The sequence below is a fragment of the Lepisosteus platostomus genome, chromosome 25 (assembly GCF_059453375.1).
Source record: "Lepisosteus platostomus isolate fLepPlt1 chromosome 25, fLepPlt1.hap1, whole genome shotgun sequence".
In the NCBI taxonomy this organism is placed as follows: domain Eukaryota; kingdom Metazoa; phylum Chordata; class Actinopteri; order Semionotiformes; family Lepisosteidae; genus Lepisosteus; species Lepisosteus platostomus.
This window is the reverse complement of record NC_142635.1, coordinates 8660857-8680230: the sequence shown is the minus strand read 5'-3', so window position 1 is coordinate 8680230 and position 19374 is coordinate 8660857. Positions and strand designations below refer to the sequence as shown.

The window sequence follows — 19374 nt, the reverse complement described above, 5'->3', positions numbered from 1 at the left end:
CAAAGTCACAATCACAGGCTAGTTAGGGTTTCAAAGGGTTCAAAGAAATCTGCATCTGTGTTTTGGGGAGCCTTTTGTAGGCTGGCCAAATGTCTCTCATTTCTTTTGCCCTTTGCCACGGTGTGCAACATGCAATTGAGTATATCTGATGGGGGTAGAAAGCTTGCATATTGCACTAAAATGGTAATGACAACTATCACTACTGGTGCTTGGGTATAAGGAATAAGGGATCAGGTCAAGCCAAATATTTCCATGTGGGTGTCCGTTTGTTACTTTTAGGAGGGTGCCATGTGGACCAGTTCCTGTACCCCGGGCTCCCAGCCCTCCACTCACACAGTCCAATCCCAACCTGGTGATGGTGCAGGAAGGCTCTGAGGTCGGCACTTCACCTATGCATCGGCCTGGCCACCGCCGAGACCAAAGCCAGGGCGCAGTGCTGAGTGTGGATAACGTCAGCTCATCAGGGCCAGGTCAGTCATAAACTTAAGTTCCCACAAGGGAAAGAAAGAAAAAAATATATACTGTACACATCATTATTTTTGTATTCTAAAGATTATGCAAAGTGTTAAAATCATTAGGTCATTTAAACATGCTGACTTTGACGTGTTTTGAAAATAAACTGCTTTTTGAAAGTGGACAGCACTGTAACAGACTGTAATTTTACAGAACTCTAAAGTAAATATCAGTCATAGAAACAGAAGGAAACATCATTAAGGCTAGGTTCTCACCTTTCAGTCATGGCATATTTTAGAATTTTAAAACCCTCCAGTGGCGTTTCATAAGAACACACATTGTTAATGCTTGCTGCAAGCACATTTACAGATTAAGTTACATTTTTGGTCTCATAAGCCTTAAGTCACATTTCCCTGTTAAGCTTATGTTTCATTATGGTTTATATCAGAGTATTTAAATTATATTTTTCAAGTTTAAGTGCAGGAACGACCAACTTATTTCAGTGAAAAACCCTTTAAGAAAAGAGACACTGTTTTTAAAGCTCAATAAAACATGCCTTAAACTATATTGGTTCTGTAGTGTCACTGAATTAAATTACTCCTGGGAGAAGAATACCGCTTATTGCTCCAGAATGATTAAGACTTTAAGAGTGAGACAAGATTAACATATAAAACTTCCAATCCTTGTGCACTAATAAGTTCATAGTGGATCTACATAATAGATGAGTGAACTTTCACAACTGACCTACCATGCTCCCTTGGATACTAACAAATATTTTGCTGCTTGTTTACCAGACTTGTGCTTAACTAATTATACAATACCTCCAAGTGAAGCTGGATCTTTGTAATCCAACCATTAATGTCAGGGTCAAGTCATTTGGTGACTGTGACTGGAGAACACCAACCAGAAGCTCGCTTATAGCTCAGTGCCACCCGAGTTACATTGACTTTGTTGCATTCAGTAAATCCTGGAAATCTGCAAGCTTGCAATGATGTCAGTGAACAATGTGCCATCCCTCCAATCAATGTCAGCTCACCTGCCAGTGGCTATGGAGCTTTCAGCATGCCAAAATGTGAATATCTAAATGATGGGCTTGTTGAAGGGGCTTGTCTCACCATGCAATACAAGAGCCATGACAATTGCCATACAACATAGGGTGGGTATAAAATAGAAATACATTTTAAAAGTATCTGAAAATAAATCAAGACGTTCAAGTAGGGTGTCGGCTTCATTCCATGCTGTAGAAGGCTCCATGGTTTAAATGCTGTATTTCTTTCCTTTACCTTTCAGCAAAGTCTGATCCTTCACCTGCTACTTTAAAAATAAATTGCCATTACAATAATCATCTCACCTTCCTTTCAGTCGTTTGGCGTTGTCTTTTATGTAGTGATTGGGAACAATCAATTAAGTAGTGCGTGATTCATTTTTATAGGCCGTGCTCGACTCACACCAGGTGACAGCACTCACACACCCCCAGGACAGAAATCACGAGCCAAAAAGAAAACGTCCAAGACTGTCCAGTACAGGAGAGAACTGAACCAAGGAGGTAAGTTTGTGTCACAGTTTACTCATGCACTTTTAATGTAGTTTTTTAATAATAATAGCATTTAAATCCATATAATAATTTTGTGGGAACTTTCCAAGGTAAGCAAGAAACAGACACATAAAAGAGATTAGAAACCTTAACCATTACTTTAAGAACTAATGAACTAATTTACATTTAAAACAGACAAAAACAGTTGAACAAACCTTAAAAATGGAAGGATTTATTTCACTCTGTAATGGTCTGTATTGAGTTGGAGAAGTGGACTTTTTTTTTTGGTCTTATAAAGTACAGCAGAAACAATGAGCAGGAGCAAACATACTGTATATAACAAATATATGAGACTATAACAGAATAATGCCATCTGGCATGAAACTGCATAAATACGTGCTTTCATACAAGTTATAATATTCTATCAAAAAGCAGAAGACCTTTTTGCACTATGTAAAGAGAGTGTATACAGATTATGAGTCTTTTCTAATACGCATGTTTATTTTGGCACTGTTAATAATAATTTGCAGCATTATTTAATAGCATTTGTAGCATTCATACCATAATTTTCACAAGTTTTTTTTTAAAAGTAACCAAAGCTTTAATAATTATCATAATAATAATGATGATGATGAATTGTTGTTGTTATTATTATAGTGAAATTTAAATTCATGTCTTAGTCACTGAAACCCCTGCCAAACGTTTCCCAGAAATCACCCCTCTTTTAAAGTCAGTGAAGTCTCGTCTTGCGACCATGTCCAAGCAAGTCATTATTTATTATAAGCAACCAGGTGTGTTCAGCATATTAATAAGCAACCCTAAGCTGGGATGATATTTGCCTAACGAATATTATTTATGTGCAGAAGCTCTTGCTTTCAATATACTTGGTGTCCCTCATTTACAGTTTTGTCCTCCACCTCTACCTATAATACTCATTCTTCAAATAAGAACGGCACAGTATTTATCTCTGCTTTTTATTTATTTATACAGGGGATTGTAATGCAATATCTGTCCAAGAGCAGTATGAGCTCCGTTTATCACTGTGGGGGTGAGGTTTGAATATGGTTTTAATGTACTAAAATTGGCCCATCAACAGCTGGTTGTTGGGAACATGAATATGAAAGGATCTAATGCAAATTTTGCAAGATTCATAGGATTGTTTGCAAGAGTTTTATGAAATTATAAAAGGGGGCTCCAGCTAAGTGCACTTTAGTAAAACACATTGGAGGTCAGTTGTTTAAAAAACTGCTTCAAACTGTTTTTCAAAATAAGCTGGATTTATACATTATGATTAGATCAATCATGTCATGTCTAAACCAGACAGTGGGTTTAGAAACCCGACACATGAAGTGTTCATACATAATGTGACGGAGTATACAGGTCTGTTACAGGGATGTGTGTGACGTAGGAGGTAACGGTGTGACTCACGCTGTCTGTGCAGACCTGCCCCCGCCTCCAGAGCCACCCCCCGCGGACGAGTTCCCCCAAGTCTCAGCGGGTGGCCTGGATTGCAGCCGCACATCGCTGGAGAGAGACGGCAGCGCGCCCTCGTCCGTGGAGCGGCGGGCAGAGCACAGCACCCCCCACAGGAAGGCCTCGGCACAGCGACACAGAGAGGGTGAGACACGTCCCCTGTTCTATACCCACATGGGCAAAACAGTCCAAGCTCAGCCCGCAGGATTGGCATGTTCTAGGAGTTAGATTTCATCACGCGTCCTCATTTTGATTTAATGAGGCAGCTCATAATCTATGAATTTGTTAAGATTTTTTATTTGGGAGCGGGGTGGGGAGGGGGGTGCAGAGGTATTGGTGTTTAAAATGAGTTCATCGTTCAGCTGTTGTTGTCTAACCCGACTGCGTCTCTTCCTCCTCAGACGAGGACATCATCCCTTACAGCAGACCCAGTTTCCTGTCCAGGGGCCAGGTGTCGAGCAATTGCTCCACGACAGGGAGCTCGTCTTCCAGGGGTTCGACAGGGTCTCGAGGTCCCGTGCCAGGAAGGAGCCGGCCGATTGCAGAGCGGAGTGAGGTGAGGGGGCAGGAGTCGCTGTGGTGGTTTGTTACGGCCTCCGTGCGAAAACGTGCCGGTGTGGGTATCCGGGTGGTCCTTGTTACGAGCCACTACAGGCTGTTTTTCCCTGTTTTTCAATTCCCAGCGCCTGTGCCGTTACTCAAGGCACCAAAAGCCAGCAACATAAGATGCCTCGCGGGGTTATCTTGTAAAAAATATATTGTGAAAAGCAAAATCTAACACCCTTTCAAATGTTCCCCTTGTAGACAGCGGCATTATGCGTGCCTTAGATTATCCATCGCTATTCCCCGCCATTAAAGTCCTTCAGAGCTCCTGTGACCGTGCCCCATGTCCCTGATTCAACCGATGGATTGCTAACTTGAAAACACACGAACATCGTGTGGGAAAAAAAATCGACCCTGGAGCAGTGAATGACTCTGACAGTTCTGACGAAACCGCAGTGTGAAAGGAGCTGGCTGGTGATGCTATCTTTTTCTATATGTTGTTTTTTTTATGGGCTATCGTTACACTTAATGTATGTGCCCATGTCTAAACTGTTGGGAACTTATCTTGAGCTAATTACATTATTTCTTATGGACAAAGCCTATGCTCTTGGTCCCAAAAACTCTACAGTAACATGGTTCTCACAGAGAAAAACACTCTCTACACGTTGTGTCGTTCTGTTTCCTGTCCTCAGTGTTTACCAGAGACCGCCTGTATGCCCATATACAGTAGCAGTCTCTACTTTCCATCTTTTTAATAAAAATGAAAGTGTTCCATTCGAGGTTTATTAAACCTGGAGGAGACAGAATTATTCTGCAGTGAAAGAAAAATGCAAAAATCGCCCGTTCTAATTCTGTAAATATTGAGTGGGAAGGAGCATTTGGTTTTAAAGCTACATTCATAACACTAATGGAAAAAATCCATCATAACCAAACCCGTACAGATTTTGTTCTAGATTGTAGTTTTGAATTGTAATTTGTAATTTGTTGTGGAATCAGATTTTATTGCTACAAAGGAGTAGGTGACAGCCTTTTCGACTTTTGAAATGATCAATTCCTGTTGTTTGGTATCTAGTTCTCCTTGTCAAATTCAGATGCAGTACTTAATAAAAAATAAAAAAATATAATTTATTATAATAATAAAATAATAAAACTATTACATTACTCAGATTTTTTTTTTCCATGTTCTGCAGATTTTCCATAGCTGTTATTTTCCCATTTCTAATTTTTTAATTCAGTGCGCCAGCCCCTGTTAATTCTGGTTATGAAACTGTGCTTCATGGCATAGGACTGTCATATTTCAAAAATGCACAGGCAAAAATGAAAAGAAATTAAATCTATTTTAAAAAAACACCTTAGGGCTTGCTTTACAGGTGTGCATTTGCCATAACAGCTGGAGGAGGGGGCAGCTCAATCACCTAATGTCAAAGAGCAGACCCCTGCAGGATTAAGGATTAAGGATTCGGGATAGGGTTATTTACAGACAGGTTGAGGCAGCAGCGTCGTCACCTTACCCTCTCCTGTCCCCAGGGCTCCAGCTGACACTTCAGCGACACACATCCATTTCAGCTCCATTACAAACTTCAAATAGTCATCACAGTATCTAAAGCCCTAAACCCACACACTTCTTATCCTCTCTGTGGCTTTGCAGTAGCAACGTGTTTTAAAAAAAAGCGTGTTTCCCCTCTAGGCAGCCGATTTGTTAGTGATGTTACAGGTCTGTTCAGTGTTGAAAGCTAACACTTTCCCTTGTTTTTGTTTTCTTCCATACTTTTGAATTCTGTAACATTTCTACTTATGATTGATATCCATTTAAAATCTGAGTATCCTACACTCAATGTTGAAATCACAGTCATTGGATGTGTTTAAATTTAAATGCACCACAAAGCACGAGATCAACAACTTCAGTGCCACCCAAACGAATATATATGATTCATAATGAACGAAGGAGCTCAAAGATTTATTATGGAACATACAGAATCGTGAATGCTGAAAATGTCAGAAATCAAGGCAATAATTTTCTCTAAAAGCATGATTAAAAATGCAATTCGCAATTCTTAAGATGTAAAATTAATAAAGCAGAAGAGAGGCCTACTATGAATGAATTTTGTACTTTTAGAAACGTCTTACCCAGCACTGGGGAAAAGCCGTAGGGAGTAGTAGATTAATTTATTCAAGTACTACACGAAACAGGTTTTCTTGTATAGTACATAATTATTGCTAACATTACGTAAAGACTAGGTATTTTTGAAAAACAAATTCTAAGAATTATGATTCCTCTGAAGATCAGAAAGACTTCAAAGGTAATCGGACCTCCTTGTGATCGCTTCACCGCAAAACCAGAAGAGGCTGAGAGGCTCCAGGCTTTCCTTCACTCTTTCACGGCGAAAGGCTCTGCCCTCAGACTCCACTTGCTCTGGACCAGAGGTCAACATGAAGTCACAATCCCTCTGAAGTGACTGATCTCTCGGGTTTCCACTGGGAACATAAAAGAAAGCGCCCACAAAAGGGGGCTGTGTTTTCCACAGGGAAGGAGTTTCAGGTTACACTCTTCCTGTCGTGAGGTTTTGGACTTAGGTTTTAGCTTTTCCACTTGGACGGATCCCCTCAATAGATGGCCTTGATGGACAGGATTCCTCAACTGGTGCTTGCTTTTATTTTCTTCTTAGGTCCCCCTTTCCTGCTCTGAACATGTAATCCATTCGAAGATCATCAACCTTTGACTTTCATGCGTGGTGATCAGTGAAGGGTGTGCCAAGGGCATCTCTAGGAAACCAACACTGGATCTTGTGTTTTGTTCTGAGTCTTTAGTTTGGGAGGATTTTTTTTTAGTGAGATGCCAAAAAAACTTAAGTAATCAAATCACTTCAGAATGTAATTGTACCTTTACTGACCTCCTCTTGTTTTCACTGGGATAGTGTAATACAAAAGCTCTACGATCCACAGCAGCATGTTGTTTATGGAGGGCCCTGACAAAATACTGTTAGCACGTCATATATCTGGCCTGCATGGGCAGCTGGTGCATGTGTGCTCGTTAAGTGTTTCACGTGAGATTGAAAGAGGAAGAAATGGTGTTTCAGAACATAGCCATGTCATCCATTATGATTATTGGTTTATCCTTCAATTCACTCCTCTGGCACAATGTGCAGAAACTCCTGACTACATTCTGAACCACCTTACAGACTCACAAGAAACATCCGACGAGAAGATCTATCACACTGGAAGCAGGAGCTCAAATCGGTCTCTGTGTCGCACATGAACACTGGGATCCATTGTACTTAATAATAATAATAATAATAATAATAATAATAATTGCTTACACTTATATAGCACTTTTCTGGACACTCCACTCAAAGCACTTTACAGGTAATGGGGACTTCCCTCCACCATCACCAATGTGCAGCATCCACCTGGATGATGGCCAAGACCTCTCACTGTATAGCTTGAATTATGTCTTTCCAACATAAACATGTCATGAAAGATGGCATACTTACAGGTTGATCACTTCTTTATTTATTTTCAGGAAAAGAGATAAGCAGAAAGAGAGGGACTGTCTGAAGTATTTTTTCTCGGCGTTTCTGCTACAGTACATCTCCATTTTTCCGCGACTCCCAGCTTCTTCCGAGGAACAGAACACCCGAGGAAAAGAAGAGTACTGGACGTGATTATGACCTGCCTTGTCTAATGAGAGCGATGGACTTTTGCATTTTTTTATTTATGATTTGTGGGTTTGTGTGCATCTGATCCCTCACCTTCACCTGTACATACCCATCTTTGTAAGGTTTCTATGTGGATTTCAGGTGCTGCGAAAGAAAGAGAATATATTGTATTTATAAGAAAGAAAGGAAACTGTCGATTATTGTCCGATATTATAAAGTTCATGTCTGAATGTGCCAATTTTTTGTAGAAAGTATACCGTTGAAAAGCAAGATACGATTGCACTCTTCTGTTGTGATCAATGACAACAGAATATATATAAATATTAAGCACAATCTGTGTAAACCACCTCAATCTGACTTTTAGCAGAAGGGGAACAGCCAGTCAGTCTGCCTGCTATCTGGTCTTTGGATCCCATCTTGTCATGGTCCAGTCAGAGTGTGATTTTCGTGGGTGAGGCTTGCGATGGGATGAGCATCGAAGGGATTGTTCAGATGGTTTTGAAGAAGTGTTTCTGAATTGTGCAAACATGTGTTCTGTAAAAAAAAAACACCAAAACGATCTGTTCTGTCGACTAACTTTTCAGTAGTCGTCCTGTTTTGTAAAAATGCAATTTTGAAAAAAATAAAAAATACATTTGTTAAGCTCCGTGCAACTCAGTGGGAAGGGTATGTGTGTGTGTGTGTGTTTACTCTTTGGCAGTACAGTGGTTGCACCCACTTAAAGAAGCAAAAGAGAAACAACTTTAAAAGCAAGCAGTTGAGGAGAGTTGGTACGGTAGTGGTTAAGGAAAACAGGGTAGTGTCAAAAATGTTCCCTATTCCAGCCCCTGACTGTGTGAGCAAGTTACTTGGCCTCCTCCTGCTCTGCTCTCCAGTTGAGATGTAAGACAAAAAACTTTTATAGAGATTCTGACACCCTAGTCCTTTTGAGTCGCCTGGAAAAGTGTGTCAGCGAGATGGCGATTACAGCAGGTAGATACCAAAAGAAATGGAGGAGATAAGAGATTTCGGTTACAGAACCAAACCCCACATGCACAAAAACAAAAAAACCTTTTACTTTTTGAGGAAGGGTGCTTGCCTGACAGCATGAAGTAAGGCTTTCACCAGACGCCTTGGATTGTTTGCATCAGATGGTGCCTGGCAGTGTCTGTATTAAAAAGCGTGAAATCACTTTCGACTGCTTTGCTGAGAGCAGGGCAAGAGAATAGATTAGTCACATCTTCGCAAGCCCCCAGAGACCCCCCCACCACTAGTGCCCTAGGGGACCCCGACCCCCCAGTTAGGGAAACACAGATGCTGTATGTGAGTACTGCCCCCTAGTGATATCCTGTTGTGTGAGTGCTCATGCAAGCATGCAAGCACCAAGACTGCCCACTGAATCCTGTCTGTGAACAGGATTATTTCATGCCTCTTCCTCAACAGAGTGAAATTAGCTCCAAAAACTGTAAGGGGCCCCTATGATAAGTGAAAACAAAATGCAGATTCTAAGTTTTAGTGACAGGTCAGTAATAATTTTCAGCCTGTTTCCCATTGAATCCCAAAGCCAAGATATCTCAAGTAATTAGTAAGCTTCTCTGGTAGTGAAGCTCACCAAACTGGTTCACCTCTATCACTGGGAATTCTCAGTGGAGACCACATAAGCAGAAAAGACAAGTCATACTTTGCATTTCAACATAGGGAAGAAAAATTAATCTTCTCCTGACTTCTGTACATGCATTCTTGCCTGTTTCATTACTGAGAGATCAAATATAAAACTTTTATCACCTGTAGAGGACTTTGAGGATTTCTATAGGGTCCATAATAGACTCAGAACGGCTAATCCTAATAAGACAGTTGATCATAAAACAGGAGTGCCCTAGTCCAGTCCAGGAAGAGCTTATGGGTTTCTTTATATCTTAGGAACAGGAAAAAAATATGCTAAACTGCTCCATTGAAGCTGATTTCAACTTAAATTATTTAGAGCTGATCTGGAATGAAAACTGCTCGAGTACTGGGGTTGGACCCCTTAGATTACAGAGCTGAGATTTCATTTTACCCAAAAACTCGTGTCCTGTCCAACATCTCTTTATGTTACGGGGCTACCAGTATGTATTTCATTGAACAAGACCTGTTGAAAGTATACAATATCTCAATTGTTATGTGCTGTATGGGAAGCTGTTTTTACATCACTTGAGGCTTGTATGATTGAGGTGTTTCATGTACCACGGCTTATTGCTGATCATTCTTGTTTTGGGAGGAATTAATACATTTTAAAATTACAATGAACATAACACTACCCTTTCAATAAAGTGCCATTTCATGTATGCTTCTGACATTTTTCTGAGCTGCAGAAAATTTGCAACCTTTTACCCTAGACTACCCACAAAAACAAGCCATCAGCTGTTTTTTTAATTAAGAGAATATGCCTAAAAAATGCAACAAAGGTTCCTTCCATTTTCTTTCCTCTGTAAACGATTATTTCTAACTGCAAAAAGTCAGATAGTTGAACAAACCAGCTGAAGTGCTCACGTTTTAAGCTGTTTGATTGCAGGCTGAACAGAGAGCTCCCAATTATTTTTTTTTGCTAATGCCAGTACTTTCATAAAATTAAATTGGCTTTCCAGTTTTGAGAGGAACATCTAATGATACACGACAAAAAGGCAGGGCCACAGTTAAAAATGACTTCACTTTAAGAGCAGTTTTTTTTCAGAACAGGGCTCTGCTTCTATGTGTAAACAAACCCTGGAGCAACTTTTTAAAAGTATTTTGATTGTTTGTTCGTGAATCACAAAACATTCAGCCTGAAACGAAACCTGGGTGTGCAAGTTTGCTCCTTGGAGAACATTACCGCGTGGTGGTGTACTGAAGAACAAGCCAAGAATTCATGACACTCACAAGGCTCTGCATTTTTTTCAACTTTAACCGCTACATTTCAACAAAACTTCATATAACAGCCACTCAATAAATCAATAATTAATTTAAAAGGGAAGTCAGACATGGGACCTGCCCCGTGGTGTTTCCTGGTATCAATGAATGATGCGTTTGTCCATGAAGCACATGTGAATGGTTTAAACCTTGGCATTTATTGCATGTAGTACTGCGGAAGAGCATCATTCCTTTTCTAGGAACAACTAACAGTTGCACAGGACACGTTATTCCATAGACGTTGTGTACTGGTGTCCTTAGCAGCACAAATGTTTATCTGTCGTCTCAGGTTTTTAATCCTGAAGCATGTGAAGTTAACAAGGGGAACCTTCAGTGTCTTCCCTGTAATATTCACTTAAAAAACTGCAGAGGCACATATGTTTATTTTTTCCGAAGGCGGGAAAGCAACCTATGCACAGCCGCATTTGTGGTGTCAGAATCAGAACAAAGAAGTGGTCTGATTGCAGGCTTCTGTTTATCTCGACTGATTCAAAAGCGAATCCTGTGGAATGTTTAATTGTGCTGTGAAAGCAGAAACAAGTACCTTAACATTTAAAAAACAACAGAGAGGCCATTTCCATTCACGGAACACATTTGTTTTGGATAGGATTGGTTTTGTTTAAACAAAATGAATCTTGACAAATTAATGGAATCGCATATTTGGTTGATTTGTTTTGTCTGCTTTTATGGAACCTTCTTTCTTTTTTTTAATGTCAAGTTGAGTTTAATTATTCAATTTTTACAAAAATTGGATTCAGGGTTAAGCTGAACTAATCTGAACAAAAAGACTTACTGTATCAGCATGGGTATTACAGTTTCAGTCTGCGGTTCCTGTCGGATATAGTCCATTGACGTTTTCATGCACAGCATTGTGTTTTTAGGTCCCGTGTTAACGTATTGCTAAATGCAAAGTGTATGACAGGAAATCACCTAAGGGAATCCTGTGAAAGATTGTGAATTCCCCCAATTTATGTAATCAGCATAATTATCCAAAGATAATTTCAAGACCAAAGTAGCCCACTCATTTCGCATGTACTCTCATGAGATCCCACCTTTTAAATATTAATAATGTGAATAATAGTTTTGGTGTTGAAGTGACGTAATATTACAATGGATGAGGTGGAAAACAAGAAACAAATCCATCAAACTCATTGTGACTTCATTAACCCCCCACCAACTAAAAGCCATTTAAATCTTTTACGCCTGTCCAAGGAAGCACCCATTAATCTTAAAAAATAGTTCATGACCCTTCAGTCTCTGATCGACTTTGTCGGCGTTCTTTTTATTTCCCTTAGGCCATGCTTTATGTCCCCTTTGTGCTATGCAGACCTGAACAAAGCCCAGCCTAGTGGCTATGTTGCTGAGCTGGTTTACAAGCTGACCTAAGACTGGGCATGGATGACTCAGATCCAGGTGTGTAATCGTCTAGTTTCTTGGGGCATTGTACCGTTTTAGCTGAATATCGCGTGACCCTTTGCATCCCACTAAAAAAAAGCCAACAGATTGCCCAGCTCATCCACACCTGCGACTGACTTCAAAGTAGGACCCCCAGTTGTATCAACACTCCTCCGCTGCATTAGTCAGGACCCATCATGCTAAGACAATTTAATCCGCCCTATCTCATTATACGGTGTGGAAATGCAATGGCCATACTGTGGATATTTAAACAGGGATGCATTACATGATATTCAAGCCAGATAGAGATTCCAGCGGTGCTTCACTTGGTTGTACACACTTTCCATAATACCGCTTGCCCAGATTGAAAATAAATGAACCAAAAACTAAATGAATACATAAATACCTAGCAAAATGAGAAGAGGCCGTTAGACGTCACTGTCACTGTCTGACGAAAGGTCTACAGATTCTGAATGTGGGTCGCAATGCAGTTTTCTGTAGCATGAGTAACTTTCTCACTGATCTCGAAATACAATATTTATAATTAGCAGCAAATCTTTTATTGCGTTAACGTGTCTGAACACCATTTATTGCCTAAGTGTTGTGACCAAGGTTATGACTTGTATGAAATAAACATGTTTTTATTAGATTACTTTTAAAATTATTTGGAAAAAACCCTCAGAATGACAAACTTTTCTCGCAATAAAAATTCAGTTTTCCGTCATCAGTCAACATGGGTTTATTTTTTAAAGGAAGTGCTTCTGGGATATGGTTGGGTTTTAAGGGAGAGAATAAAATAAAAATCTCAGTCATTTAGACAGATGCTGTCCTCATTGCATTTAGAAATTAGAACCTTGTTTAGTTGATTTGTGTCACATTATAAAGTCACGCCATCTACAATCCTGTCTGTTAAGGAATGATAAGTGAAATCATCAGAAACAATGGGTGCGATAACTTTTCAGATGTAGTTTGCTCTGTAGACACAAAGCAAGCGATGCTTCACATTTAACATTAAACCTTAAAAAGGAACAATGCATTTAAAATAATTGCTCTGCTCATAATGATTAGAACTGTAGTGAAACAATTTCCAAAGCATACTGGCTGCCACACTTTCCTTCAGCGGAGTACCATTTCAGGTTACTTATCCAAAGTGCTTTGGGATTAAATCTTTATAAATGTGAGGAATTATTATTCTGTTTGTTAGAGGTTATTTAGAGGATTACAGAACGATTTGTAAAATCTTTAGTGATAACATGTGGATACCAATGAAGATTGAAGTCCACTTCCACAAAGGTATATTGTTCAATACATTGTTTCCAAAAGGCTGGTGGATAATATCCGATAATTATAACCAATCTGATCACCAAAACCTCTTGTACCTCTTCAGAACTGCTATTATCAGTCTGATTCTAGTTTCTGATAAAATATGCAGTGATATCCATGTGTAGATATCCATCTCGACAGATGAGAAAATCCTGAAAATATTCGGAGGCGCTGATCTCTGCACGGGGCTTGTCAGATTTTCGAGACAACCGTAACAGTTGAGTTGACTGAGCAGTATCCTCACGGCTCAAGCGCTGCTTTCTCCCCAGCTCTTTAATACGGTGACATGCAGGGGTCTCCACAGACACTGTGCATGTGCTATGGGGAATGGTGGGGGGGGAGTCTTTCCACTGACCCCTTAAGCAGCCAGGAAAGGACTGCCACCCTTTGCCTATCAAGGAGAACTCCCCTTCCACTATAAATCATCGGCCAATTCATTTGTTATGTGTCAGATGGAGAAGCTCCATTACACTACAGATAGACTTATCAATCTGGAAGGAGACACGGGGGAGCAAAGTTTAATGGGACAGGGATTTAATTAACCCCCAAAAGACGTCCCATTGGTCAAACATCCTAGCCTTGAAAAGTCTTCACACTGTTTTGCTTTTTTTTTTAAAAAAAAAGAAGACGGCTTTTTTCTGTGTATTGTATTTCCAGGCCTCATGCTGTACTGTAGATTAACACGTTCAGTCTCCAAGGGTCTGTCATTCCCAGCACTTTATAATTTACTGCAGTCGCATTTAGGCGGGGTTATATTCAGAATTTAAAAAATGCTTTGTTTCCAAAGACTGTCTTTAATCTTCTTACCTGCAGGTGTTCGCAAACATATCAAGAAGGAGATCTCTAGTTTCTGTGGTTGATCGCCATCAAAGCTGGGCTAAATTGATAAAGGGAGGGGTAGAGGAATACAGATCTTATTGGAAATCTTCTTTTTCAAGAATTGTGCCTTAGGTGGAACTCTTCATTTGAAGAAAAAAGGTGATAAATAAGACGGCGAAACCCATAAAGCCCCATTGCCACACTCCAGCATGACCCACCTGGAAGTGCTGTAAAATCACTGTAAGGGAAAAACGATTGCACTGCAGCTAATGCAGCACCTCTCCTCAAGGGCTGCTTGTGATCTGCTGCAGTGGAAAGCTTTGAAGTACTGATCCTGCCTTGAACATGGTGATGGTTGAAAAGAGATACATTCTTGCCATCTTGGTCATCATGTAACAGTCATGCAGTTGGGAGCTCATGACATGACCTTCCACATTGCTTAGTTCCTACATACAGTACAGTACAATGCTTTTGCTGTTGGAATACCGTGATGATTGCACAAAAAGAGAAGGGGTCAACAAACAATTGCTCACATCACACGAGAGAAAGAGACCAATCTAAGCCTTCTTCCATTAAAATCTCATTGGCCTCACACTGTGTCCCACTTAAAATGTGCTGTACGTCTTCACCAATACTTTGTCATCTACAGTCTGAATCACAGGGACCCTTTTAATGTAATTCTATCTCCTTATGATCTGGTCCAATTTGTCTGTATAGCAGGATGGTGCAGTCAATTCAGATAACCTCCTGAGCTGGAAACAACAGACCCTCAGAAGGCCAGATCCTCTCTGTGTGCACTTAAAGAAGTCGCCATTTATGTTGCACAATGTCAACATCCTGCTCAGGAAATACCAGGGTCTCTAGGATTGTAGCTCACAGGTAAAGACTTTTTATCACTGTGAAAATGAAGTACCTCCTCACAAGCATACAATTTATAAACTAACAGGGGCCTGAAACTACATGTTTTTCTTTTCATTTCAATTCTCCAATCCTATTTTGAAACAGTAAACTGGCAAGGGAAGTGAGAGCTGTAAAATGTTAATGCATCTCTGTCCATTAAAATCACAAATCGCCCTTCCTCTCAGCCCAGTGAACCAGTGAGTGAACTGTAGTGAGTCACTACCGCCATGTCTGTAGTTTGCTTGCCAATTTTCTGTCCAGTGGCAGTTTTGTATAACTGTTTACTTAAATTCAATTCATTTGTGTCATTTGCCACACAGATGGAGACAGAGCTTTAGTTGAGCTTTAATTTAGACCAAGGCAGAAGGCATGTGTTGTTAGCAGAAAGGGCAGTCCTGCTCATTGGGAGTCTAACAAGTGTTTGATGAACAAAGAAGGACGAGTCAACAAATTTTACTATGGTTTGTCTGGTAAAATCTAACATGGTCGGAGATGGACCTAAGACAAAACAGGCCGTCATGTAGCAATTTTAAAGACTGAGCTGAACAGTAGCTACTGTAAATACCTGTGATGAGGTTTGTATTACTCCTGTGGGTTTTTCACAAAGCCTAGCAAATGACATACACAGCAGTGAAAGGATTTGAAAGGTCTGAATCTGATGGCTTTGAGGCCGCAGAATTACTGTGCTTTAGCCTGATAAAGTAGGTCAGTGGATTAAGAACAACCCAGTAAAAGGATGTTTATTTTGGCAGCAGTTGAAATGCAGTGGCGTTTAGATTCCAGGACAGGTTTCAGGATCCAGTGCTGGAGGTTAATGGATTTCTGTAAGGAACATATGGCTTCAGATGGTGTGAGAGAGAAGGATAATCCATCAGGGCGCCTGCAAAATATGTAGATCAAGAAGGAGTTTTTTCGAAGGCTGTGATGTTATTTTTTGGGGGGTTTTCCCACGGGATTAGGTGTTTACAACAGCCTGACATGCCCTCAACCTAGGACATATAGATAAATGGTGACATTTTGCCAAACAGGAATCCCTTGCAGTGTCAAAAGATTCCAGTTTTATTTAAGATTAAATGCACATATTCTAACAGGTCAGCTCAGGCAGAGCAGAAAAAAACAACACAAAATATATATATATTATATATACACATTTATTTATATATATATACATTTTATATTTAAAAAATATATAAAGTGTATATATATACACTTTAAAAAATATATATAGATGGGTTTTAAGTATTTTGAGTAAGGCAATTCTATGCTTCAGGTATGTGGTTAAAGCACATATGCACATGGAAGCTCTAATCGGGTGGCTGACTAATTGACTAATGGCTAACGCATCGCAGCTGTGGGTAGGTGTAGGCACTGTTCAAACACAGCAGCTCTGGCACCCCTGCTAGAGTAACTGAAGCTTTGACAAACAAACAATAGCAGTGGTTCTGGTGTATTTCAGGAAGGAAATTTGTTTCAGTGAGTTTTTTTTTTTTTTGTGGTTGGAAGTTTAAATTAAGTTATTCTCTTGACAGAAGGGAACAAAAAAAAGTCTTCTTTTTAGTCTTTCCAGTGAAGCTAAATAAACAAGTCTTTTTTCCCAAACCTTTCAGTATGTTAATGAAATCTCAGTGGGTGATAGAGGAGTACAACGGTGAGACAGAGCTACCGATGTGCTAGTCCTAGTTCTTGGAACTTTCTAAACTTTTTGTTTGTATGGAGATGTACTGTTCAAGCAACAGATAAAATCTAAAAACATCTTTTATTTACATCAGTAAAGCCAGTGTTAGTCACTTCAGAACTTAAAGTGTCACAGTTAAGTAGAATTCTTCAAAATGCAGAAAAACCTATTTACAATGATACTCTTCTATAGCATGACATGTTAATCCTCTTGATCATCATACTAATTTAATACAATTATATTAGTCCAATCTTAGTAAAATACTGCCTATTCTTGTACTACAAAAATCCCTTAAATATATAACTAATTGGTTTGCTTGTATACATTTCTTCAGATATCCTATGCCAAATTGCATGAAATTTAAAACTGATTTCTATATTTGTCCAAATGTCCCTGACAGCAAAGAAAAGGTACATTAAAACTGGTTTCTGAATCCTTGTCCTAACAATAATGCAGTAGAATCCCATTTTTATGTCATAAAATAATACTTACAGTGCCTTAGCGTTTCTCATAAAATTAAAGTGGCTGAAAGCACCAAAACAGGCATGGAAATGCTTTTAAGAAAATTCTGATTCATTAAAAAAAAAAGCTTAGAACCAAGGATGGAAATATAAGCAAAATGAAGATAAACAACTGCAAAAGTAGAAGCACAATGAAAGGCACTATTGTCATTCTTCTTGCGTTTAGAGGAAGGGAAAATATGCTTTTAGGAACTAAATGGATTGCACTTTGAGTTTTATTCCATGTAAATCAGATCAATAGATAATATTCTCTTGAGTCTTTTGGGAATGTGTTACAGCACTGCAGAAATGCAGTCAATTTGATGTTAACACCAAGGCGCTGGGAACTGTCATGACTACAGCCAGAAAGAGCAGTGTGAATATTATATCAGCAGACCGGGACAATTTAAGGCCCAAACCTTTTCTCCCAGTACTTTAAAATAACCACCCTACACTTAGTAAGGATCTACAGTTCTACTTTGCTTTTTTTTTTGCATCCTCTAGTGCAGTGGTTCTCATCTAGGGCTCTGTACTAGGGGGTTCCCCCCCAAAAAAGGGAAACTTTCCCCCCAAATCCAGCAGTATGTAAAACCAAAGGTTCCACAGAAAATGCACCCTAACAGCAGATCAGCCCATGCCCTGCTACATTTCTGCTTTCAATTATCTGCCAATTAGCATTTGCTTTATTTACACTAATTGCATCCTTCGATTCTGGGATGGAACAGAGGGGGCCCTCCTGAAAGGGGGTCTGTAGGGAGGAGCCCCAGCTGGAGAGGGCGAGGGGAAGGGGCTGTGCTGAGGTATTCGGGAACGGGGCGCAGCGCCATGGCAGGCGCTGGTACAGTTTGAGGCAGGCAGGCTTTGGGAAATGGGGGGTCACAGTGCGTTCCTCTCAGATGATGCCACTTTCTGGAGTTCTCTACCCCCCCTTGCCCTCTGCCTCCTTCCCGCTGTCCTGGGGTGGACTTCGGGGCTCCGGAACCGCGGCCCCCGGCCTCTCTCCCCAGCCCCTTGGGGCACCGTACTGAGCCTCCATCTCCTCCATCCACGCCGTGCTCCAGTCCCACGCCGGCAGGGGGGCCCGCTCCCCGAAACACGACTCGTAGGGGGGGGAGAGCCCACTCAAGGGTGAGGCGGGGGGGGAGAAATCTGGGGGAGGAGGGGAAAAAAAAAGGTTGGAATGAATCTGTCTGCCGGTTGTTCCATTCACAGACACACTGAGGCTACTTCACACACGCTGTACAAGCGGAGGAGCACATGCAGAAAGACTCAGGCAGACTTTAGGGGGGAGCGGAGACAGATGAAATTGCGTGGAGACAAGTGCACAGAGTTACACGCAGGTGGCAAACTACAGAGTAAAGACGGGAGACGGATTTAAAAAGCCGCCCATGAGAGGAAGAAGGTTTTTCGATATTGATGAGTTTCCCCCTCTAGACCATGTGGGGGAGCAATAAAAAAAGGTATAACAGGCTGTTCAGATCTGTAGTTATAAGCAAATTTGAAACGAGCCTGTTGCTGAAATTGTACAGTGGATTTGCAGAAGGTCATTTACAATATTGTATTCACCCTTGGCTGCAGAACACAGCGCTGAGGTATGTTGTCAGGCTTGAAGGAATGTATCACACTAACTGGCTAAAATAACAGAATCTATTAAGCTCTGAAAACTACTAGGGAGCTTGTTTCATCCTACATGAGTATATGACTGTTCTGGCTGGGCTAGTGCCCAAGCTAGATGAGCTTTATTTCTATTTTCGATTACAAGCCTTCTTATGACAGTATAAAAACATTTTCAAAGAAAAATAATGAAAGCTTTTAAATCATCCTCTGCGTCGATTTTATCCTTGTGATGAAACTGCGTAGGGTTAAAAACAAGCAATAAATCAAATAAAGACATGAAGGATAATTGTATAATTTTTTATAATGGATTAGGAGAAGCTTTCTATCCCTGAGTCATTCTCCTGTTAGCTGAGAAGGTGAAAGCGATTTTCAGAAACTGATTAGTAGCCCATATACCCACCTCCCCCACACCAGTAAAAAAAAGAAATGCTTTAGGAAATATTTAAAAAATGGGGGGGAAATGAATAAATGAATTAGGCAATAACATTAACTTAAGTTTAATGCTCCAAAACATACCACATACCATAATGTCACTGTTGAGACAGAACCATGACCGCACATGTTTATTAGGATTGTTATAGT

At 40.2% G+C, this 19374-nt stretch overlaps 2 protein-coding genes across 6 annotated transcripts in view; one reads left to right on the top strand and one right to left on the bottom strand.

Annotated features, from left to right (window-relative positions):
* The window catches only part of robo3 (roundabout, axon guidance receptor, homolog 3 (Drosophila)), a 179492-nt gene extending 171191 nt beyond the window's left edge, over nucleotides 1-8301 (top strand). For all 4 annotated transcript variants that reach the window (XM_088620025.1, XM_088620026.1, XM_088620024.1 and 1 more), the window contains 5 exons: nucleotides 280-470; nucleotides 1886-1999; nucleotides 3429-3605; nucleotides 3862-4016; nucleotides 7524-8301. In XM_088620025.1, coding sequence (XP_088476151.1) covers nucleotides 280-470; nucleotides 1886-1999; nucleotides 3429-3605; nucleotides 3862-4016; nucleotides 7524-7535 — 649 coding nt within the window. In that variant the 3' untranslated portion in view covers nucleotides 7536-8301. The remainder of the gene's footprint in view (nucleotides 1-279; nucleotides 471-1885; nucleotides 2000-3428; nucleotides 3606-3861; nucleotides 4017-7523) is intronic.
* Nucleotides 8302-16737: 8436 nt separating this feature from the next.
* Nucleotides 16738-19374, bottom strand: part of robo4 (roundabout, axon guidance receptor, homolog 4 (Drosophila)) — a 28833-nt gene continuing 26196 nt past the window's right edge. For both annotated transcript variants that reach the window (XM_088619289.1, XM_088619290.1), the window contains exon 19: nucleotides 16738-18324. In XM_088619289.1, coding sequence (XP_088475415.1) covers nucleotides 18095-18324 — 230 coding nt within the window. In that variant the 3' untranslated portion in view covers nucleotides 16738-18094. The remainder of the gene's footprint in view (nucleotides 18325-19374) is intronic.